Below are 23,918 nucleotides of genomic sequence, written 5' to 3'. Positions count from 1 at the left end.
ACAGATCTCTGCAGTTCTGGAAGTGTTGGCAGTCTCTCCTCTCCCCACATTCTAAGTCAATGTCTCCCTGTATTCGCAGTTGTTTTTCTTTATGCTTTTAGCTGCTATATTGGTTGGTGCATTTAGACACTGGATATTCTTCTCAAATTGAGTCTTGTCATTTGTATTGTTCCTCTGACTCCTATGGAACGCTGCTGGCTAAATTCCATGTTACTTTCTTTTGCTCTCCTTGGTGTCTTCTCATTGGCATTTACCTGGGGTTTCCTTACCCACTCTTCCATTGTCACCCTTTATGACTTTGTTTCTGGTGAACAGTAGACAGCTGAGTTTTTTTTTTTTTAAACACCCTGACATTCTCAATGTTTGAATGGGAAAAGTTAGTCAATCCATATAATTCTTCCATCTCATTTTATGATTTATTTTGCTTTGTTATTTGTTTTTCAGTTCCTTTTTTTTTTTTTTGTGGCCTTTGTTTATCTTCCCTCTTTACTTTGGGCTTTCTTTTCAGCTTCCCTTCCCTCTGGTGGTTCCTCCCCTTCCTTGGGCTCATAATCACATGCACATTTCTCTATTTCTACCTGGAAGATTGTCCACTGGACTTCAGAGTTGTGGTGTCCTTGGTAAGAGGCAGGTGCTAAGTTGATAGTAAACATAAGAAACAAGATCAGGAGCCTTGGGTGTGTGTCCACTGGGTATTCACCAGGGCCCAGCCCAGTGGCTAGCATTATAAGGTCTAATAAATCAAATGCTAATGGGGAATGGGTGAGAGATGAGAGGGAGGAGGTGGGCTGCCAGAGGGAAGCTTGTTCATGATGGTGGACCTGAACTTGTTTCAGTACTGTCAAAAAAATAGCAAGATGTAGAGCTGGGCACAGTGGCGCACGCCTGTAATCCCAGCAACTCAGGAGGCTGAGGCAGGAGGATCGTGAGTGCAAAGCCAGCCAGCAAGAGCAAGGTGCTAAGCAACTCAGTGAGACCCTGTATCTAAATAAAATACAAAATAGGGCTGGGGATGTGGCTCAGTAGTTAAGTGCCGATGAGTTTGGTTATACAGAAGAGAGGGGGTACTGGACATGGCAGGCCCCTAAGAAAGGGGGTCAGGAGTAGGGCTGAAGGCAGGAGGAGAGGAGGATGGGACAGAGGCAGACAGACACGTAATGTGGGAACAGGTCTTCAGGAACTTCTGGGAGATGAGGTAGGGCATCAGGGATGCAGATGGAGGTGTTAGGGACAACTTGATATTGTCATGGTTGGGAAGGAAGGCAATGTGGGGACCCAGTTTAGGTTGGGGACAAATCTACAGCAGTGGCAATCTCTTTAGCTCAGAGACTTTCTCCATGGTGCCCAAGAGAACGGTGCAGTGCAGTTCATTGAGGGCTGGGCTAGGTGAGTGGGAGGATGGGGGAGCAAAGGAAGACATGAGGTTGCCAACAAGGCAGAGGCTGAATGGAGGCCCCCAAAGACTAACCTGGCTGGGGAAGGAAGTAACAGCAAACATAAGCTGACAGACGGAGGGAGAGAAGGTAGAGGACACGGGGATTGGAGGGCCCATCCTGACAGCCAACAGGCCAGAGAGAGAGGAAGCTGTGGTGAGAGCGGAGTGTCTAGGTTCATGCAGGTGGAGCTGGAAGTGTGGTCGTGAAGGCTTCAGGTGATTGGACCGGAAGGCGTAAGTCTGTAAAGGCTATTTTTTTAAAACAAGAATTGCCTGAAGGTGGCATTAGAAAGACAGTGAGGCCCCCTCCACCATGGGCATGGGAGAACAGAAAGGTGGAGGCCCCAAGGAGACCATCGGCGCCTCCCTTATTCCTTGCCCTCTCCCCATGTGTGCCCTAGACATTCGCCTAGACTGGGTCACCTATGTTCCAGAAGATAAGGAGGATAAGCTGGTGGACCTGCTAGTGTTTTATGGACCACCATTCCCACTGCGGGATCAAGCCAGAAATGAGATCGTGTACCCTGAGACCCCTGAGAGCAGCAGCTTACCCTGGTCCCCAAGCCCCTCCAGCGTGTCCGAGTCCAGCCATGCAGCTTCTTTTCCAGTGAGCAGGGCTGTGGGGGCAGGGGAGCTGGCCACTCAGGGGCCAGCTGAGCCTGTATAAGAGCTTCAGCTACTCTTGGTGACAGGTGGAGGCCTACTCCAATGCCAGCACCAGGGCTGCAGCGCAGATCATCTCAGTTGTCCTGCAGGAGCATGAGGGGGTGCCCTCCGACCTCCCCTACTATATCAGACCCCAGCAGGTGGTGAGTGAGTCCAGGTGGACCTGTCTCGGGGGGTCTGCCCTGGCCTCCCAGCAGGCACAGGGCAGTACTGAGGCTGCTGTGTCCATGCCAGGTGGTCCCTGCTGGGGGAAGTAGCACCATCTACATCTCCTTCACACCTCCAGTGCTCAGCTCCGACATCCAGCAGAAGGTGGAGTGTACTGGCTACGCCCTGGGTTTCATGAGCTTGGACAATGAGGTGAACGTCCTGGGGTGGGGACCATAGCCACTGCCTCTCTCCTGGGTGGCACAGTGCTGTTCGATCCAGGGACCACCAGGGTGATCAACGGTTGATTGGGCTCTGTAGGTAGAAAGAGAGATTCCCGGGAGGAGGCGTCGCCTGCAGCACTTTGCTGTGGAACCCCTGAGACTGGACCTGCATGGGCACGTGAGGCATGCGCAGTGAGTGCTGGGTGGTCCCCTCTCTCTCCATCCCCCTATGGGGACACCCTCACCGTCTCTGGTGAGGCCAGTCAGGGTTATTGGAGTCAAAGGACAAAACTACTTCTTGGGCTCCTAGAGTAGAACACTCCAGGAGAAAGCTCCCACCCAGGCTGACCCACCTCCTGCTGGGGGCTGAGGGGAGGAGAAGCCAGCAAGGAAGCCCAGAGAAAGGCTGGCTAGAGACCAAGTGAGCAGAGGGGACAGCCAGGAGGCCCCAGATGCCTGGCTGCCCCAGCAGTGTCTATCGCTGGGCAGACTAAGCGTGGAGCTGGACAGCAGCGGCAGCTTGGAGTTCTGGTGCCAGGCCAGCGACCTCATCCCCGAGCAGCCCTGCTCTGCGGTAAGTGCTGCTTCCCCGCCCCTGGCCCTGCCAATTGACCTGAACCTCCAAGGTACCTAGGGGCCCTGCTGGGGCACAGGCCTTCTGTCATGAATCCCCTCCCCAGAGCCACAGGACTGAGAGGGTGAGATGAACCCCAGCTCCCCTCTTCTCTGGCCACCCAGGTGCTGAGTGAGTTGCTGACCACCCGCCACCTGAAGCTGATTAACACTACAGAAATACCACAGTACTTCTGGCTTCTGGTCTCCAGGCCCTTTTTTGTTTCTCAAGGCCAGGCTCCTTGGGACCACAGAGCTGGCTCTGGCCAGGAGCACGAGTCTGAGGAGACGGCCCCAGGGGGCAAGCTGATGGAGCTCCGGCCACAGGAGAACATGCTGGTCAGTGGAGGGGTGCGTGGCTCTGGTCTCTCTGTACATGCTCACACTGCCCAGACAGCACCTGCACACCATCCCAGGCACTCTCTCTCTGCACAGGGGGCTTTCACATGTGTGGAGGGACTGGTCAGAGTGCACCGGCCACACAAGTTCTACAGACTCACCCAGGCCTCCCCCACTGCCTGGTGGGGGCCCATGCGTTCCTCCTCCTCTTCACACTCAGACTCCCTTCCTTCTCACATGCCCTCACTCAAGGGTTTGTGCCCCGCCAAGAACCTTCTCCCAGAGGTAGAGGAGCCAGACACAGATCTGCAGAATGGTGGGTGAGCTCCTATATCATTCTGCCTTGGTTCCTCCTTCTGGGGCTACATGGAGGGGAGAAGGGGAGACCAGAGCATAGCTAGAGGTCCCTTTTGCCGGGGTTCCGGGGTTCCCCCAAGAGACTCTGGGTTTAGGTATTTAAAGCCCTCGGGCAGCTTGGAGGAGGCCCCATGGCTCCCAGGGAAAAGACATCACATGGTGGCACTGCCCCTCACCCTGTGTGTGTAGATAATGCTCAGGCATCTGGCTCCGGACCAGAACTCTCCCCTCAGTTTTAGATCCAAACTCAAACTGTAAAACTGAATTCCCCATAACCCTCCAGACCCTGTCCTGCTCCAAACATGTGCCTTCTCATCTCAGCAAATATTACCTGCCCCCTAGTGCCTAGATCAGAGCTCTGTCTCCTCCTCCTCCTCGAACCAACTGCCAAGCCCTAACTCTCGGTGCTTCTCACTTGTCCACACCTCTACATGCATGTCTTGTTCTATAACAATTATTTCCAAGCCTAGCAGTACATCAGTGGCCTTTAGAAATCTTGTTAAACATACAAGGTCTCAGGCTCTACTTTCAGAGATGTCACGATCTCAGCTAAGACCCAGGAATCTATATTTGTAACAAATGCCTCAGTTCCATGTGCTAGCTCATAAGCATCGACTATCTGGGAGCCAGGAGTCCAAGCCCCATGCTGTTGGCCTAAGTTCGGTCTCAGCCACCTGACTGCTATCCTCAGCCACTTATGATCTTGCAGCCCACCTCCCACTAGCAGCCAGAGTGACCTTGTGGAAGGCAAAGCTGACTTGGACACACCCCTGCTTCAAACCCATTACATGCCCCTCACTATCCTCAGGATAAAGGCAAAGTCCTTCCTTGGCCTATGGATGGCCAGAACCCAGCTCTGATCAAGGGCAGTTTGCTTATTGTCCTTCTACTCTAGCCTCTGACTGTGGAGGGCACCAACAGGGTGCTGGGCACAGCACCGGTGCAGGGAATGGATGTGCCAGGCAGGGGTGCTGTGGAGCTGTTTGTTGGGAAGCCTGGGTCAGTCTGGGCCCTGTAGGCTGCAGGGATGTTGCTGGGCCTTCAGAGGCTTGGGGGAGCAGGATACAGCTCCAGATGGGGGAAGCAGCGCCTGCTTTCAGCAGCTTGAGCCAGCGCCTGTCCATGTCCATACAGGTGGATGTGTCCTTCTCACTCTCCCTGGAGCTGCTCTCCTACCAGAAGCTCCCGACCGACCAGATGCTACCTGGAGTGGATATCCAGCAGAGCACAAGTGGAGAGAAAGAGATGGTGTTTACTCAGGATCTGCTCCTGGAGTTCACCAATCAGACCACACAGGCTAGTCCCAGGAGGGCTCCTTGAGACGGGGGGAGAGTAGGACTAGCTGAGAGCTATTCCCTAGAGTGAGGAAGATATCACCAGGCAGGGCCTTCATATGAGGAGCCCTGGCCCCTGTCCTGAGGACAGTCTGCCTGGAAGAGGCCCTGTGTAAGGAGAGTCCTCATCCTCACCTGTTTCAGGAGCTGAGTCAGGTGAGGGGCTGGAGGATGGGAAATGAGGGAAGGCTCCCTGGAAGAGGTGACAGGTGAAGCCTGTGAAGGGAAACCACACAGGTCAAGAAAATGGACGAGTGGGTGGGACATGAGCACCTGAGGCAGTTGTGAAGGATGATGCTCAGGCTCCATGGGGCTCCACTGGCCAGGTGGTCATGGGCCATGATGTGGAACAGAGGGGAGCAAGGAGCTGAACTGGGGCTGTGGGTCAGGTGTAGAAGGAAAAGAGGCAACGCAGGGGAGCTAGAGCACTGCTGCCCAGAACAGAGTAGCTGCTGGGGCTGACAGTGCGGCAGGGGCTGCTGAGGTGCTCTGGCAGGCAGGGCATGGGTGGAGAACCTGAAGGTCAGGGCTGAGGCAGGATGGCCCAGGATCTGAGACTGAAGACTGGGAAGGGAGGAAGAGTGAATGAAAGAAAGAGGCTGACCTCCATGGGAGCAAGGCTGGCACCAATGGAAAGGACAGCAGAGGGCGCTGTTCTGGCCTGTCGCTGTGCAGAATCTCACCAGCAACTCCTGGCTTCTGATGACAGTGCCAGCCCCCTGCTGCCCACTGTGCTGCTACCACTGCTCTGCTCAGAAGCATTGGTGCTCATGGGGCATCAGGGTTCCATGTGATCCAGTGACCCTGGCTCAGACCCCACTATAATGGGCAAGGTCACTCCATTCCCATCAAGTCAAAATCTGTTCCCCAGGTTGTGCCCCTGCGGGCTATTGTGACTGTGCCTGAGCTGCAGCTGTCCAGCAGCTGGGTAGACTTTGGAACCTGCTTTGTGAACCAGCAGACATCCCGGGAGATCTACCTGATGAACCTCAGCAGCTGCCGGAGCTACTGGGCTGTGCTGATGGGTATGTTGGGCCTCACACCTGCTCACTGTTCCCAGGTGGGGCTGGGTAAAACTTATCCCTCCCAGTATCTGTGTGTCCTGTCCCTTTAGACTGGCATCTCTGGGCTCATATCACTTGGAATTTCTAGAGACAGGTAGTCCTCTAAACCTGTGACCCCAGGTTTCCCTGTCCTGTGGAATTGGCAAGACCAGAGGTGAATCTTGAGAGGATGGGCTGACCTGAGACAATTAAAGGCTTCCAGGACAAAACATGGAGCTGCCTGTGCCCATGTGTGTCTTCCCTTCCCCTTGATGCAGGTCATCAGAGTGCCATCAAGGAGGCTAAAGACTTTGTCGTCTCCCCAAGCAGTGGGTTGCTGGAGGCACGACCCACCAATGCGCCCCCAACCTCCATCACACTTGAGGTGTTCTTCACTCCCAGGTACAGCTCCTCCCCACCTTCTGGCACTATCCACAGGGCTGGGGGGCCCTGCAGATCTCAGCCCCTCCTCTTCCACAGGAGCAATGAGCTGTATGAATCCACGATGGTGGTCGAAGGCATGCTGGGAGAGAAGTCCTGTGCCCTGCGGCTCCGGGGCCAAGGCTCTTACGATGAGACATTCATGGAAACTCACCAGCTCTGAGGCTCACCCCACCCCTCAGCCCCAGACTTAGCTTAAGGAACAAGATGGCACAGGTTGATGAACAGGTGTGCGGGGCAGAGACATGGACTGAGGATTTCTAAACAGCTCTTGGGATGGAGGAGCCCCGCCCCCTCTGAGGCAAAGGTCTTGCCTTAGGTACTACATTGTAAGTCCCCAAAGCTAACACAAAAGAGGCCACACCAATGTGGAGATCATAGCAGTTCAGACTCAGATGAAGCACACAGAAGTCCCCCAGGGAAAACACCCACCCACCAAGATAAGATCACAAGATTGATTATACCATTGTCCCCTCCTCATTCATGAGGCCACAGTTTCCTAGGATTTACATGGGGGCCTTGTGGGCTGGGTGACCCACAATGACTTTGGCCCAGCTAGAGGGGGCCTTTTGGTAAGGCCCAACACCCTGCCCACTCCTGTACTGTGTCATCCATGTTCACAGTTTCCAAATTATTTAAAGTGCCTTGATTTGTTCCCACCACCAGTGCCGAATATCCCATGTGGATTCGCTTCCCAAGAGCCACTCTCTGGCTGCCAGAGTAGGGCCGTCTGGGTAGTACCTTGAGCCAGGGACTCAGTTCACAGGGTATTCAAAGACAGCAGCGGCTCCCATCCCAGTGCCAATGCACATGGATACCACTCCATACACCCTGGGAAAGGGAACTATGTTGGCTGGGCACAGGCACTCTGGGCAGAGGCCCAACCCCCTGACCAGAGGATACAAAAAACCAGATCTTGGATATTCAGTCCCCCGACTACGTACCTTGGCATCACAGTGGCAGCTGCACTCTGTAGGCCAGAAGCCCTTTCAAGGCAGACCCTCAGGGACAATAGAGATCATGTCCCTATATGCCCAGTTCAAAGTGCATATTGACCTCCCCAAGCTACCACCCTTTGAAGCCCCAGCTCAGCATCCCCCATGACACCCCAAGGGGAACAGCCTTACCTCTTCCCACAGCACTTTAGCTCATTCAGCAGCTGATGTCCTGTCATGCCCCAGTGCAGCCCAGGGGGTGGCCCGGGGCCACCGCTCCTCCCAGAGGGTTCATCTTCTGGGGGGGGTGGGGATTCCTAGATTTTCCACACAGTAAACAGAGCCTGGACATGCTGACCCCCTCCCCTGCATGGCTTGTCCACTGGCTCCCACGATGTGCCCAGGGACCAGGCAATGGGAAGACTAAGATTCACCTGGCCTCACTGATCTCAAAGATGTCCATATCATTCACTGTCAGCCCTGGAGGTGAGGTTCAGACCTGGGCAGGCATCCTCCAGGCCAGCAGCTGCCCCATCACTCACCTGGCTAGAGTTTCGTAGGGAGAAAGAGTTGTGGTGAGGAGGATCAGAGCAGAGGAGAACCAGCCCACTGTGGCAGACATGCAACTTTAGCCTACTAAATGATGCCCATGGGCAGGCATCCAGATCTTCTCAGACCTCCACCCATGCACAGGCTCACAATTGCCTAGTGTGCTGTCACATCAGACAGGTGAGTGGGTCTCAGCTACAGGTCACAAAGGCCTTGGGTATGGAATGCCAGCCTGCCCCAACTTCACTCTGCAGCACCTGCAGTTCTATCCCCAGTACTCACCCCCAGCAGCAGGGCATGAGGGGACCCAGGTCTAGGGTCTGAAGGAGCCACTGACCTGCATTCTCCAAGGCTGCAGGAATGGCATATGTAGGTCCGATGTCCATGACATCAGGGTGGGGGACTCCAACCTGCATAGGACCTCAGGACCCCGAGGATGGGGAGGCCCAACTCTTCTGCCTTCGACCTCCGGGCCAAGAGGAATGGCAGCTGCCCCATCGCTCACCTGGCTAGAGTTTCCTAGGGAGAAAGAGTTGGGGTGAGGAGGGATCAGGGCAGAGCAGAGGAGAACCAGCCCACTGTGGCAGACATGCAACTTTAGCCTACTAAATCTGGGGACATGTCTGGTCCCATGGGACATCTGAGGGACTGGCTAGAGGTCCTCAGGAAATGCTGCCCTAGGGAGGGGAGGATGTCTGGGGCCATCCAGAGTCGTCTTTGCTATCAACCCAGACTGCCACCAGGGGTTGCCAAGGGACCTGGTCTGCCCCAGACTCCAGAGCAGAACAGCCAGCCTGGTAGCAGTCCCTGGTGGACCCGCCATCTTTGAAAGCAGGCTTCAGTTTGGCCAGGCCCTCCATGGTGGTGTTGGGGCGGATTCCCTCATCCTGGGACACAGTGATGCTCCTCTTGATGCCCTTGTCATCATGGATGGTGGTGGTCACAGGCACAATCTCAGCGTGGAAACAGCCCTTGCTCTGGGCTCTTGCTTCCCTGCCAGCAGCAGGCAGCCAGGCTCTCCTGGAGCTCCCTTCCTCCTGTCCTCACTCTAGCCCATTGTGGCAGACATGCAACCTCAGCCTGCTAAATTCAGGGACATGTCTGGTCCTAGGGGACATCGGAGAGACTGTCTAGAGGTCCTGAGGACAACCCTGCCCTGTGGAGAGGGAGCCTTGCTGTGGCCATCCAGAGCCTCCTTTGATATCAACCCAGGGTGTCCACATCCTGGCTGATTCCAAACTCGGGAGAAGGGAGCTTGCAGGTGGTTTTGCTTCTTAGAGCCCTTTGCCCAAGACTCAGCCTGTCAGTTGCCTCTGCTAGTCTGAGGCTGGAGCCCCAGGAACATTTGTGATGGCTTCTGCTAGCTTTCCAGGGTGACCCCAACATCTGAATTTCACCCTTTCCTGATTCCACAAATCTAAAGTGACATATCCTTATTTCTGTGATGTCTTTTCCAACTCAAACAGTTGAACCCTGAGGTATTTTAGGGTTACCCTTGCAGCCCTATGCAAACTACACCACCTAGGGGCATTTCAATAGTAGGAACCCAGAGCTTCCAGGAAAGCCCACAAGACAACCTGACCCAAGAGGCTAACAGTCCCTCTCTTGGAGAAACCCACCTGGACCAGGCACAACTCCATCTTTTCTGTCCCTTCCCTGTATGGTCAATACTGGCTGATCTAGCTTGCTGCCCAGAGGCTAAGCCTGACGTTTTTGTGACATCAGTTCAAACCCAGGCCTACTCCAGAAGCTAGTGTGTCTAGTCCACGGAATCACTGTCCTCACACCCCAAGCCTCCAGGAAGCCTCTGGATACCAAGTCCAGTCCCCAAGCCAGAGTCAGGTTGGAGTCATGGCCCTCCTTACGTTTCAAAGAACAGAGGTGGAACTGAGGCTTAGGTAGGGAGAAGGCACTCAGACTCAACATCAACAGTCAGTCTGGGACAGTGAGCAGCCACCAGTTCAGAATGGTACTACACTCTTTCTGTTCCCACCTGGGAGGTATGAGGCTTGCAAAACCCTCATTCACAGCTATACCCTTGGGACAAGTCCATCTCAGAACACTCAGCATAGCCTCACAGTCTCACCCTCTAGCTCTTTCAAGGTCCCACCCCAGCAACACTCACTTCTGCTGGGAGGCCACGGCAAAGGTATCTTGTTTCTCCCTTGAAATGCCAAACCACTCAGCCACATTCTCCGAGGTTATCCTAGGACACAAACAGCACACTAATTGGAGATGGTTTGGGGGCCAAGGCCAGGCTGTAACACTGTTTTTACATTAGGTCCATGGGACTAAAGGCGGGGAGGGCTGGTCCATGCCACAGAGACAATAGTAAGTATTCTAGAGGTGGCACTCTTTTCCCCAGCATGGGCATGGAATAGATAGGGAGTCACCCTGCTGGCCAGACTCTCTTCCAAGAGGGAGGGTAGGCTGCATGCAGGGCAGAGCAAAAGAGAGTGTGTTCCCTGGTGAGTTGCTTCAGCTGAAGAAGAAATTCAAGGGGTTTGTTGGGGCTCCCTATGGCCAGCTTCTACTAGGGTCTCCAGGTTACCCTTGGAGGTACTGTATGTGATCAATTCCAAGACACAATACAAACCTCAACCTCCTCGTACATCCATGGGAACGAGGCCTCCCTGCCCACAGGCCCTGCAGATGGCACTGGCTGCTGACCAAGGTGCTGGACTGATGCAGCACACATCACAGATTGCATGTGACAGGCCCCCAAGGTCCCTCACCAGCATGTTATGTTCACCAGCTCCCCGCAGTCAACATTCTAGGATCCCATGGTTTCAGGAGATGGGCTGTCATTGTCCTACTCGTGATTAAGCACTCAGAGGGGGTATGATAAAATGGGCTATATGTGGAAACAGAAGACTCAAGGGCCTCAGGGACAGGAAATCATAGCAGCATTGAGTTCCATGCTCAGAGTCCCTGCAGAGCAGATGTCATCCAAAGGAGAGAGGAAGAGGGTTGGCATTGCCAGAGATGAGGAGGAGCTGAGGATGGGCACTCACCCCATGGGGATCAGGCAGTCTCTGGCCTTCTTGTTCTCCCTCACATAGGAAGCAATGTTTCCAGGGTTCAAATTCCAACCCATTGACATAAACTCCACCCTAGAAGGAGGAAAATGAGGTGAGTCAAACCAGCTAGGGTTCCAGTAGCAATGGCTGGACACTTGGCAAGATGTGGGAAGAGCCAGGGAACCCTCAGGAAGTGCAGTGCACTGTCTGGGAGACACTTGCCAGCAAAACAGAGCTGGGGTGTTGCTGAGCCCTATTTCTACCTTTACCCCAGGACAGAGCAAAGTCCTCCCAGGGACAGGCGCCTCTGTACTTTTGAACCAGTCAATTGGCAGCTCCTGAGAAAAGCATTCTAGTATCCCCCACAGTACAGGAAACACATCCAGTAAGCCCAGGCCCTGTCCTCAGGGCCCACAAATGTAGAGGAGAAGAGACAATCAAGTCTGTACAAAGCTCACATTGAAAGCCAACCTGAGCTGTACAGGCAGGGAGGTGTAACAGGCTGAGAAGATGGGGAGATGTCCAGGGTAGCGAGGTCTCTCCTCTGAGAGGAGAAGGGAGGCAAAGGCCTCAAAAAAGATAACAGGTGATCTCGATTCAGTGTCAAAGCACTAGGCTGAACTCAAAAGGGCACTTCAAAAAGCATCAGTCACATGATAAACACCTGCTGGTTTTAGTTTGTTAAAGACTCCATTTAATCCTGTTATGAATCAATACACAGCTGAGCTACAGATCCCCTTTTATAGAGGAGGACACTGAGATCATGAGTGGATGGAACCCAGCCTGAATCCCGATTTAGGCAGCCTTGCACCAGAGCTCATTCCCTATTAGAAAGTGCTAGGCAACAGTCCATAGAGTCTAATAGATGGTCGAGTTGTGATGTGGGAATCCTCCCAGCCCCAAACCTTGGTACCCCAGCAACACAGTGCTTAAGCTGCTGGGGAATTAGATGCCCATAAGAAACTCATGAAGACTAATGCTTCAAATTACCCACACCTACACTTCCTCAGTAAGACAGGAAACCAGAGACATCAAGGGGCAGTCTGGGTTTGGCCCTTGCCCGGATCTCGGTGGTCTTTGGCTATCTAACAACTAAGACATAGGTCAGGCTAAACACGTGAAGGTCATCTAGGATCTGGCCTGAGACCAGTGATGCTTCCTATCAATAAACATTCTATAGAGGATCTAAAAGGCAAACAGAAGCATGTAAGAACTAAGGCTTGTCCCCTCCAAGGCTGCCACAGCCTCCCTCACCCTGCCTGAATAGCCCAGCATCTCTGCCCAAATCTGCAGACACTGCCATTTGTTGCAAGCAAAGACAGAGCCATGATATGGGTAAAGGTAACAGTGGGAAATCACCAAGATATGAACATGGCCCTCAGAAGCTGGCAGATATTTCTACCTGTGTACCAAGGTAGGAATAAGGGGACAAACACCCTAGGAAAGCAAAAAGTAATATATGGAAAACTATCCCTGGCATAAGGGAACCGAAACTGCAAATTATCTCAGAGTCCAAGTGCTATATTTTTCCAACCTGCTGCCCACTTTCCAGCCTGACAGATTTCCAAGACAGAATGCTTACAGGCCACTTTACTTTATCTAGATGGGAGCTTTTTGCTGAGCAGACAGAATTAGGGGCCATTCCTAGGCTGCATCTAGAGGGATCCACACCTTTAGCTGCCTAAAGGAACCAGGGAATGGTCCTCAAATCATGGCCTCAAAGAACTGAGCGGAGGGAAATTAGTTTGATTGTCACCATTGGTTAAGGAGCTCTGGCAGAAAGAAATTCTTACCCACAGGCCTTGCCAATGTCATAAAACCCATTTCTGATACCACCTGCAACAAAAGCATTTCATAGCCATCCTTGACCAAGGTCTGTCTGTCTTAGGAGCAGCAGAGCCCCTGTCCCACCTGCTCTCTAGGTGCCACTCAGCCCAGCCCCAGAAACAGGACACAGGAGTGTCCTGAAGAGCTTGGAGCAGTGGCGAGGGAAGATCCTGAATTTTTTCTGTGCTCAGAGTCCTCTCAGAAATGCTTACTGCTGGTCCAGGAGATAGCAATATCACTGTCCCTAGTGGTCAGGGGCATCACCCAGTCCCAATTTATCAGCTATGTTGGCCACTGCCTACAGTCCTGATGAGCACTATCTGTTGATGGTGGACAGAGGCACAGTCTCTGGGATGCCACTGAAACACAAAATGAAAGGCACAGTCAAACCCCTGCCTGCCAGGCTCTCATGGAAAGCAAGTCTGGGCTCCTGGGCCATGTGACTGCTCCCATCAAAGGTCACAAAAATCTGGGGAACAATCTAGTAGCCCTGCACCCATATCAGGTCAGATCCGTATGCTGTCTCTACAGGTGCATGCTCCTCAGGACCAACACAAGCATATGATCTTCCATCCTATGTTTCTCCTCAATCCAATCTAAGGCAGAGAAGTCCATTTGGGCCATGAGGATCTTTTTCTCCCTCTGAAGATTCAACAGTGACAACTACCTATCTCTGTTTCCCCCAGAGAACAGAGCAGCGGGCTTGTTCTTGGGACAGGCCACCAGAGCAAAAGCCATATCTCAAATATGAGGCCAGCGTCCATCCCTACCCTTCCTAGTAACCATATAGTTAGTTTTTCATATTCTATTCACTCTCCAGAAAGAGACGATCAGGGCTCCTCTTGGGTTCCCCCTGACCCAGAGTCCTCCCCATCTCCCAGACTCTGCTGATGAGATGGATCTGGAGTTCCCAGCTTGCTCAACTAGCAAAAGAAGCAATGTCACCATTCAGGGTGTTCATGTGGTCATTTACCTGTCAAAGGAAGATAGAGTCTAGTTTAAAGCAAAAGTCAATTTTGGCTATAATTAGTCCACAGAGAACCTTTGCTCCACTCCCAGAAGTGGAGTGTCTTGGCTCTCAGCCAAGAAACACCCCCCTCCCCAATGTAGGGGAAAGGTTGGGTCCAAAGACTAGGATCCCAAGCACTCTGGTTGCCCTGACATCTTTTGACATCTGGTGTCCATCCTCATCTCCACTTGCCACAGGCCAAGTCCCCTGGAGCCAGGACCCACTCAAGAATTACAATGATCAACACAGAACTAGAAGTAGAAAAGATTATCTCAGAAACTGGGCAATCCAGGCCATGATGGCTCCACCTCCAGGCTGAAGCACATTTCCTATTCAGGGGAAAATGCCTTTATCTAGAGTCAACAGTTGTAAGTATTAAAGAGAGGACATTTCAGATCCTTCTTCAGAATTGTTAGCCCTTGGCAGGCTCCTCTGAGGCTCTGGAATTTCAGGGTCTGCAGCAGGGGGAGCCAGACACACAACAGCCTGTACAGATCATATATGGACCCCTGTGCTGGAAGGTCCCAAGCTCACTTGCCCATGCACCCTATTCTTCGAAATCAGCACAGGCTGGGCAGGTGACCTGCCCTTCCACATAACATGGAATACATGAGGGAAAGAGCAATGCAAACCTTGAAGTCCAATAGCATTGGCCCTTAGGCAAAGGAAATGAGATTCTGCAAATGTACACTTCCCTGAGTATCCTCTCTCCAGGCCCTGCTGTCACTACAGAAGAAAAATAGTGAGTTCCAACCTAAGTGAGGCACACAGTGTCCTGTATTATCTTTTATTCATTTCAAGGGAAGAGGTGTAGGAGTGGGAAACTGGGTGGGAACACAGGTTGAGGCCTCATGTTCAATTTCTAACTCTGTTGCAAATGCACAGCCCCCACTCTCTCCATTTGTAAATCAGTGCTGAACTTGATGTTTTTGACGTTCCCTCATCTCTGTCCTGGAATAGACAGGATCTAGGGTGCATAGAGAACCCTGGTCTCAGGCCTCCTGGTACCCTCAGGTGCTGGAATTTCTGCACTTGGGATACCTACTTTCCTCATTAAGTAGAGTACTCATTAAGTAGAATGAATGCACGTGGAGGAGGTTTAAAGTGTTTAGGGTTGAAACAGATGTAGACTGGCTCTCAGGAGATCATATTGAAGTCAGTGGACTCCATAGTTCCCTTCAGTGACAACTAGGGGACTAGAGGCATGGAAGCAGGACTTTGGAGGGATGAGAAGACCCGGAGGCCCCTGCGCAGGGCCTGGGTGGTGCATTCCCCTAAGGAGATGTCCCCCAACTGCTCAGGCCTCAGCTTTACGTCCTGGAGAACTGCGGTCAAGACGGCAGACAGAAACTCATCTTGGGTGGCGTCCTGCAGAGTCATGTAAAGCTGTGGTGAGCTTGGCTACTGATACCTCACGCAGAAAAAGCGAATGCAGCTCACCTGCCGACTACTTCCGGCCCCCGCCCCAGGAAAATACGACGGAACCCGAGACCCCTGCGTCTCACCCCAGGGGCCAACCCCCGGGGGCCTCACCTTGAAGACGCCGCGGCCCGCTTTGCCAAGGGCCGTGCGCCATCCGTGCACCACCACCACGTCCTCGGCCGAGGCTTGCCTGAAGTTACCAAAGCAAGGAGCGGCCTGTAGCGCGGGACCCGACTCGGGCCGGCAGGTGAGGTGGCCCTGAACTACCTGCAGCCTCAACTTCACGCCGCTGAGACCCGCAGAGGAGTTTGAAATCGGCGCGCAGTTGGAAACAAACCCTCTGCAGCTCGGAGCGGAAGTTCCACTCAGTCTTAGAAGCCCGAACACCGCCCACAGCCCGCCCTCCAAAGGTTCCGCCCACCCAATCTCAGCCAACCAGAAAGAGCGTAACTTGAGGACACGCCCACCCCAGCCACTCTTACCTCAGGCCCCAAAAGCACCGCGCGGGGCTGTTCATTCCACTCAAAGTCCAGCCCTCTTGTGGGCTACCCAGGCCAATCAAGAAGCGGTTCTTTCTGGAGTCCCTCCCACAAAGGCAGTGGGGAAATCATTCTACCTTTCCAAGTTTTGGAGCCCAAACGGAGGCTGGCTCCCAAAATCTTGCACATAAACTGGGCCTCAACCAGAAGCCCCTTCCTCCAAATTCCTACACCCTGCCTGCTGCCAGACAGAAGGCTGGATCACCTGGGGTCCCTTCCTTGGCCTTTCTTTGGAAGGAGGAGTTCGGGACTCTTAATTCCTGTTCCCCCATCCTAGTTTGTCCTGCTCTGTCGCGTGTCCCGGCACCCAATCTGGAGACTCTACATACTCTTCATATTTCCAGCTCACCTCCGAAGGAGTCAAGTTCTTCCGGCAAGTCTTTCTAGAAGAACCAAGCAATTTGATTCCCAGTTATCACGGAGAGTGAATTTACAAAGCTGTGGAAGTGTAGCAAGCTCTTTAACTGGACAGAGAACATGCCACACTTCCTAGAACAATGTCACACCTGTTTGTGATGATTCAATTGGTTGTCACATTCCCCGTTAGGAAGCAGAGAAGAAGCTGTGTCCTGGGAGCCTGAAATGTGTTTGACGTTTAGTACGTCATCAATATATATCTGAGGAATGAGAGAATTAACCAGGGCTCCTCCGCCTGGACTGTGTCTTCAACTCTAAAGAACAAGGCCAGGTGCTGTCTGACTGCCAATGGCAGGGCCATATGTTTACCTGAGACCTTGGAATGTTGTACTGCATTTACCCTAGACACCAAGGGACAGGGTTCCCTGTGCATCCCCACTCTGGAGTGTAGGGTTGTGACCCTTCCTATTTCAACTGCAGATCCATCACATGCCTTAGATTCCTGAAGGCAGTATGCCTTTCCCATTGTCACCTGCCCATACTGCCAGTCCCTGCTGATGCTGCTACTGGCAGGATTGTGTGCTCCCCAGACACTTGGAAGGACACACCAGATGTCTCCCCTTGTGTCCTCTTCCCAACATCCTCCAGGGCAGGACCTTTGGACAATCTAGATCTTCAACAAATGGGACAGGACACTGTCACATCCCAAAGAGCAAAGCCAGTTTCCTATAAACCCTCAAAAAAAAAAAAAAAAGTTGTTCTCCCTTACCTCCTACCCAAACGACCACCACAACCAGACCCTCAAGGACTGACCTATCCATATCTAAAAGGAGGCTTCTGAGTTCTCATATCTGCTGTTCTGAGACCCCCCAAGTCAAGAGAGTGTGCCCTACCTCATTACATCTGGACAGGATTTAGACAGAATCCAGACAGGACTCTAGATTCTAAGGTGGAGCCATGCTTCTCAGAAAGAGAAAGCAGGTAGTCCAGACAAAGGCAACAGGACAAGCAGGATGCCTGGCTGGGAAGGGCCAGGTGTAAAAGTGTAAGATGTAAAAGTGATAGACAAGCTTAGCAAAAGTCTCAGGTGGGCCAGGTGTCAGACACAGGCTGCTCTTGAGCTTCTGAGCTGTGTCAGATCAACAGGATAAGTGAGGGAGTGGAAGCTGATAGTCTAGAAAACTTCTGGCACTCATGTAATGTACTTGCACAGGAGATCCAGCTGCCCACAGACAGGAACACATTGCTGGGTTGGAGTCACTGCCATCACTGCACCATCACTGGACCTTCATTCCATTCCCAGGAGCCTTAGAATGGGAGTCCAGGACAAGGGACAGAAGGACACAAGCCTTATCTTCCGCCTTATCCAGATGGCCAGACCCCTACTGACATCCTTTGGGGCTGGTCAGAACGTGTGTGTGTGTGTGTGTGTGTGTGTGTGCATGCTCAGTGTTTTAGTCAGCTTTTTACTGCTGTGACCCAAAGATCTCACAAGAACAATTTTAGAGGAGGAAAAGTTTATTTGATGCTCACAATTTCAAAGGTCTCAGTACATAAACAGCTGATTCCATTCTTCAGGTCCCAAGGTAAGGCAGGACATCATGGAGGAAGAGTGTGGTGGAGGAATGTGGCTCAGCACTTGGCCACCAGGAAGCAGGGAGAGAGCTCTACTCACCCAGAGCAAAACATATACCCCAAAGGCATGCCCCTCAGTGACCCACCTCCTCCAGTCATCTCCTACCTGCCTACTGTTGCCACCCAATTAATCTACATTAAGGGATTAACTCACTTTTGTGTAAAGGTCTCATCACCCAATCATTTCACCTCTAACCCTCTTGGATTGTCTCACACATGAGCTCTGGGGAGACACCTCACATCTAAACCATAACATCCAGCTTGTCAGATCTGTGTAGCTGCCCATGGCACCAGCAGCTGGAGAAGGCCCAGAGCCCAAGAGGGTCAAATAGAGCAGGGTTTGATCCTAACTGTGGGATGTGCAACCTGACACACCCTATCTTTTCCCCACAGAACAGAATAGCCAGAAGTACATTTTGAAGCCCCAGCAGGAGTCTGGAAGCCATTACAGGTGACCAGAGTAGACAACACTGTCCCATACACAGTGGAGCTATCAGACATTATCACACTTGATGACCCCATGCATAAAGGCCAAATACTGTTCCCATGCCATAGGCAATATGTGGGCCATAGCTACAGGAAAGTGTTGTGTGCAGAGTATGCATGTTGAAGACAGATGGGCTGTGGGTCCCTGGGCAAGCCCCTTGACCTTTCTGAACCTTGGTTTCCCGACCACAAAATAGGGCTACTACAAGTCCTATCATTATGTTGCTCAGAGACTCTCATGAAATATGTGTGGGTGAAGGTTAACCCAGGGTTAGGCCCTCAGGGACCTCATCTTTTGTCTCCTGAGAAGGTCACTTAGTCTGAGTTGTGTCATCTAGAGATGGGTGTAGAGCCCAGGATCAAGGTTGCCTGGGCAATAAACTCCTGGCTTCTTCAGAGTTTCTGTAGTGCTGTGAAGCACTGTCACCTGTGCTCTGACTGTCACCTGTGCTATGCTCCCAGGGAAAGTGCAGAGAATTATTTTTTTGTAGATTCTTTTTTTAGGGAAGGGGTTGAATTCATTTTTTTCCCACCCATTTTTTTTATTGGTATGTTATAGTTGTACAATGATGGGATTCGTTGTTACATATTCATGCATGCACATGATACAACAATATAATTTGGCCAATATCATTGCCCTGTACTTCCCCCCGCCCTCCCCACCACCTACATCTTGTTCCCTTTCCTCTACTGATCTTCCCTTGATTTTCATGAGATCCGCCCCCACCTTTCTTTTCCTTTCTTCTCTGGCTTCCACATAGGAGAGGAAATGTAAGACCCTTCTCCTCTGGAGTTCGACTAATTTTTCTTAACATGATGGTCTCTAGTTCCATCCATTTTTCTGCAAATGACATAATTTTATTTTTCTTTATGGCTGAATAAAACTCCATTGTGATATATACCACATTTTCTTTATCCATTCATCCATTGATGGACTCTGAGGTTGGTTCCATAGTTTAGCTATTCTGGATTGTCCTGCTATGAACACAGGTATGTGTGTATCACCACAGAGTGATAACTTTAATTTTTGAGGTACAGCTGGTTCATATGTTGGTTCCATGCCTAACGTTTTGAGGAACCTCCAGACACTCATCAGGTTGCCCAGTTCATATACCAGCCCCAATGCTGGAAGGTCCCAAGCTCACTTGCCCAGTCACCCTCCCCTTCTTCCAAATCAGCACAGACTGGGCAGTTGTCCTGCCTTCCAGGAAACATGGAAGACAGGAGGGAAAGAGGAACATAATGCAAAAGCTTGAAGGCCAACAGCAGTGGTACTTGGACAATGGAAATGAGATAATGAAAGTGCACACATCCCCTGAGGTCCTCCTCCAGGACCTGCTGTCACTGCAGACAGGAGGAACAATGATTCCCACCCTAAGCGAGGCACACTCTGGAAGAAGACACTCTGGATGTCTTGTAAGATTTTGTTACATTTCAAGGGTAGAAGTGTAGGGTGGGAGGCAGGGTTGGAATTAAGGGTGAAGTGCTGGGTGGAGACCTAGCTCCATAGCAAATTCAGGAGCCTTATTCTCAGTCTGTAAATGGTGGGCTGGACAAGGTGTTTTTTGATATTCTGGCCTGACATAGACATAGACAGGAAAAAAAGGGGCACAGACAACTGTGGTCTCCTGCCTCCTGGAGTTTCCTGAGACCTCTGAGGCTTGGAATGTCTGCCAGTAGGCATTTCTGCTTTCCATCTGCCTTCATATGCAGAATGTACCTGGAGCGGGCACAAAGCCTCTGGGGACAGGGGCTCTCTGACTCTCAGGAGGCAATTATGGTGAACTCAGAAGAGTCCACTGTTACTCCCCTCAGTGACAACTTGGGGTCTGAAGGCATGGAAAAAGGACACCAGAGGGATAAGAAGACAGGGAGTTCCCAGAACATGGTCTGGGGGGTGCACTCACCCACAGAGATGTCTCCCAGCTGCTCAAGCCTCAGCTTCCTGTCCTATAGACCCACAGTCAAGACAGCAAACAGAAGCTCATCAGGGTCATCTGCTTGGATTCTTCCTATACCAGAGGTGGCTGTGTATCTAAGCTGTGGTCCCTTGATCTCCTGAACTACAGGACACCACTGTGGATAAGCTTGGGACCCTTCAGCATGGAGAATGGTATATGACCTGGATGGAATGTTGTGTATCTGGCTCTAGACCTTGAAATATCAGAATATTAGTGAACTTGCCAAGGATATATGATGAAGAAAGATCCGGAATGTCTTCTCTTTGGTACTCACAGCTGTACCTTAGTTCCTAGGATACTACCTGGAACTGAATAATAACTTTTGTCAATCAGAAATGAGATCCAGCCTGGAGCAGGAGCCATTGTGGCCTGGATTACCCAGTTTCTGAGGTAACCGTTTCTACTTCTACCTCTGGGTAAGCCATTGTGAATCTTGAGTGAGTCATGGCCCCTGAAAATTCAGCCCGTTGGAAGCAAGGATCCAGATGGACATCAGAAGTCAAAAGATGTCAGGGCAACCAGAGTGCTTGAGATCCTGCTCTTTGGACCCAACCTTTCACCTGCTTTTGGAATGGGAAAGGGTTTGTTATCCAGACCAGAGCCAAGACATACAGGTCTGTGGGACTGGGGCAAAGGTTTTCTGTGGCCTGATTTTTAATCAAAAACAACCTATTGCTTATTTTTGGAAGTGTGGACTCTACTCCTCTGTCAGGTAAATGACCCATGAAAACCTTGAACTGTGACTTAGCTTCCTTTGCTAGTTGAGCAAGCTGGAGACTCCAGGCCCATCCCATTAGCAGAGGCCAAAGATGGGGAGGACTCTGGGGCAGGGGGATCCTTGGTGGAGCTCTGATCATCTGGCCCTTCACCACTTGCTCTCCCAGATGGGGCTGGAGTGTTCCATTGTTTCTACATGTAGCCTCAGACCCAATTGTCTTTGTCCTTTGAGCTGCATGGAGTTGAAATAATAGGGACATTAGCCAGTGAGAGAGCAGCAAAGGAAACCCAACCTCTAGGAACTGGCAGAAGCTCAGACTGCCGAACCTGCAGTTCCGGGTCTCCCACTCCCTGTCTACAGAATAACTCTTCAGCCTCACCCCCAGCTGCTCACTCATGTGACTTTTCTCCTTTCAGTTAAATTATCTGCCTCCTGCTGTCCTCCCTACTGTGCCCATTCTGTACCAATGGAGTAGTGCTCCTACTTGCTCTCTCTGCCCTAGCTAAATCCTGCCCCAGACACAGTCTCACCACTTGCACATGGCTTCCCCAAGCTCTCAGGCTTACAATGAGAGAGATCTTCCTCTCCAGTAGGTAGCCTGTGCTTCCCTGTGATGCGACTGTGACACCTGACCCTGCTATTCATCTCCTGTGGGATACACTCTGTGTTGGTCGGACCTCCTCTAGGGCATAGTACTGTAATTCCTCAGCACGAAATCAGTGGAGCTCTGTGCACAGGAGGGATTTTAGGAAAACTTGGTGGAACTGGTGACAACTAGTGTTATGGGATTAAGGTGGCTGGTCTGGGTTGCATGGGCCTAGGGAGCCATCCACCTGGGAGGCCTTGTGCAGTCTGAGTGCTAGCTCAAGGGTTCCCTCACTTGGCTGCACCCCAGAACCCCCAGATGCATTCACTCCCTAAGGTTCTAGATATGTATGTGGATAGCTTGGAAATGTCCCCAGTTACTGCTGGCCTGGGCAGATTCCACTGGGAAGACCAGTCCTTATAACCCTGAGCCCAGTGTGAGAGAATGGGAGCCCTAGAGCAAGGACTATTAGAACAGTGGTGCCCTGCAGAGCTCTTCATCTAGGTGAGAAGTGGCTTGTAGGATCCTGGGGAGTGTGCACCTGTAGAGATGAGGTCTGCCCATCCCTGTTCCATGGATCTGGTCTGGCATGGGCATTGGACTACCAGGTTGTTCCAGATCTTTGCACCCTTTGATGGGAGCAGTCACATGGCCCAGGAGCACAGGCCTGCTATCCATGAGAGCCTAGCAGGGCAGGGGGATTGACTGACTGTGCCTCTCACTTTGTGTTTCAGTGGCATCTCAGAGACTGTGCCTCTGTCCACGGTCAACAGACAGTGCTCATCAGGACTGTAGGCAGTGGCCAACATAGCTCATAAGTTGAGACTGGGCTGTGCCCTTGGCCAGGGCCTGGGCTTAGTCTTGCCCCTAATGGTTAGGGTCAGAGATATCACTGTCTCCTGGGCCAGCAGTAGCATTTCTGAGAGGACTCTGAGTACAGTGAGTGCAGGAGCTCCCCTTGCCACTGCCCCACACCTCCAGGACACCCCTGGATTTTTGTCTCTGGGGACTGAGTGGCACCTAGAGATCAGGTAGGACAGGGACTCTGCTGCTCCCAGGACAGACAGACCTTGGTCAAGGATGGTTATAAAATGCTTTTGTTGCAGATGGCATCAGTAGGTAGCAATATCTTATGACACTGGCATGGCCTGTGTATAACACTTGCTTTCTGCCAGAGCTCCTTAACCAATGGTGACAATCAAACTACTTTCCCTCTGGTCAGTTCTCAGGGGCCATGATTTGAGGATCATTCCCTGGTTCCTTTAGGTAGTTGGCTTGGTGTAGGTCCCTCTTGATGCAGCCTAGGAGTGACCCCCCAAATCTGGCTACTCAGGGGAAAAACCCCTGCCTGAGCACTTGCAGGTAAGGACAGGTAGCCTCTAAGGTTCTTCTCACATTTTTTCCCCCATTTTTACTGCTTTGGATAGTGAATGCCAGAGGGTGTGACTAGGGAGCTACATTCTAGATCTTTTTCGTTTTTGAGGGAAGATCTTGCTAAGTTCCCCTCACTGATCTGAAACTTGCAAACCTTATCCTTCAGTCTCTTTGGTAGCTGAATTACAGATACCGCACCTGGCTCTCTTGAAAACTTTTCAGGCTTGAAAAAGTCTCTGTTCTTTGGAAAAATAAAGCTGAGGAGGCTTTGGCTGCCTCAGGAGGTAAGTAGCACTGGTTCTGACCTTTTGGGCTGCCCTGGGATCCTTTCTGGATGTTTCTGGACAGAAAGCATCACTGGTCCTTGACCAGGGCTGAGATGACCTCCACTTGGTTGCCTGGTCTGTGTCTTAGTTGGAAGAGATCCAAAGTCCACAAACAGGGACTCTTGCAGGGCAAAGGTCACTGCATCCCCTGCCATTTAGTGTCTCTCACCTTCCCTGGTCTCACTGTGCAACAGATGCGAGTGACGTAAGAAGCATGACTGGAGCCTCGTAGGTTCCTCTGGAGGCATTTGATCACCAAGCAGGTTAAGAACTGTGATTCTGAGAAATCTTGGATCTTAGTGTCTGAGGGGAAGGGACAATACCACTGGCACTGGCACATGCTGACCATTGCCAAGCGTTGGAGGGTGAAGTATTGCTCAGGCCATTCTAGCTGGGAACAAGCTCTTGGCCTAGAATCCCTTAATTAGGGTGACCATGACAAACTGCCCACCATTCAGGACCTCAGTATCCTCCTGTATAAAAGGGGACACCTACCTAAGTGCTATCTAGGTTTTTAAGAGAATTAAATCACATGTAGTGTTCTAATGCATGAAAATAGTTCAAATTAGCATTGTA

At 51.7% G+C, this 23,918-nt stretch overlaps 2 protein-coding genes and 1 long non-coding RNA gene across 11 annotated transcripts in view; 1 reads left to right on the top strand and 2 right to left on the bottom strand.

Annotated features, from left to right (window-relative positions):
- Window positions 1–7,260, top strand: part of Dlec1 (DLEC1 cilia and flagella associated protein) — a 49,475-nt gene extending 42,215 nt beyond the window's left edge. For 4 of the 9 annotated variants that reach the window (XM_048795079.1, XM_048795078.1, XM_048795082.1 and 1 more), the window contains 10 exons: window positions 1,837–2,042; window positions 2,128–2,244; window positions 2,336–2,461; window positions 2,570–2,664; window positions 2,962–3,046; window positions 3,211–3,423; window positions 4,915–5,076; window positions 5,986–6,139; window positions 6,436–6,559; window positions 6,638–7,260. In XM_048795079.1, coding sequence (XP_048651036.1) covers window positions 1,837–2,042; window positions 2,128–2,244; window positions 2,336–2,461; window positions 2,570–2,664; window positions 2,962–3,046; window positions 3,211–3,423; window positions 4,915–5,076; window positions 5,986–6,139; window positions 6,436–6,559; window positions 6,638–6,761 — 1,406 coding nt within the window. In that variant the 3' untranslated portion in view covers window positions 6,762–7,260. Of the gene's footprint in view, window positions 1–1,836; window positions 2,069–2,127; window positions 2,245–2,335; window positions 2,462–2,569; window positions 2,665–2,961; window positions 3,047–3,210; window positions 3,424–4,914; window positions 5,077–5,985; window positions 6,140–6,435; window positions 6,560–6,637 lie in introns of those variants that run through there. The other 5 variants (XM_048795085.1, XM_048795086.1, XM_048795080.1 and 2 more) reach the window with 5 other exon arrangements.
- LOC125613747 lies at window positions 284–7,981 on the bottom strand. Its single transcript, XR_007344317.1, has 4 exons — window positions 7,968–7,981; window positions 7,340–7,850; window positions 5,250–5,330; window positions 284–2,563 (listed from the first exon to the last, which is right to left on the bottom strand). It is a non-coding gene; the product is annotated as an uncharacterized LOC125613747 (long non-coding RNA).
- A 778-nt stretch (window positions 7,982–8,759) lies between these two features.
- On the bottom strand, window positions 8,760–17,584 carry LOC107145108 (3-ketoacyl-CoA thiolase, peroxisomal-like). Its single transcript, XM_015488934.2, has 4 exons — window positions 15,472–17,584; window positions 11,097–11,195; window positions 10,208–10,288; window positions 8,760–9,075 (listed from the first exon to the last, which is right to left on the bottom strand). The coding sequence occupies exons 2-4, from the start codon at window positions 11,183–11,185 to the stop codon at window positions 8,760–8,762; spliced, it is 486 nt and encodes a 161-aa protein (XP_015344420.1). The 5' UTR covers window positions 11,186–11,195; window positions 15,472–17,584.
- Window positions 17,585–23,918: the final 6,334 nt, after the last annotated feature.

The sequence above is a fragment of the Marmota marmota genome, unplaced genomic scaffold, assembly GCF_001458135.2.
Source record: "Marmota marmota marmota unplaced genomic scaffold, marMar, whole genome shotgun sequence".
Classification (NCBI taxonomy): domain Eukaryota; kingdom Metazoa; phylum Chordata; class Mammalia; order Rodentia; family Sciuridae; genus Marmota; species Marmota marmota.
The sequence above is the reverse complement of the archived record's forward strand: the minus strand, read 5'-3'. Positions and strand labels throughout refer to the sequence as shown.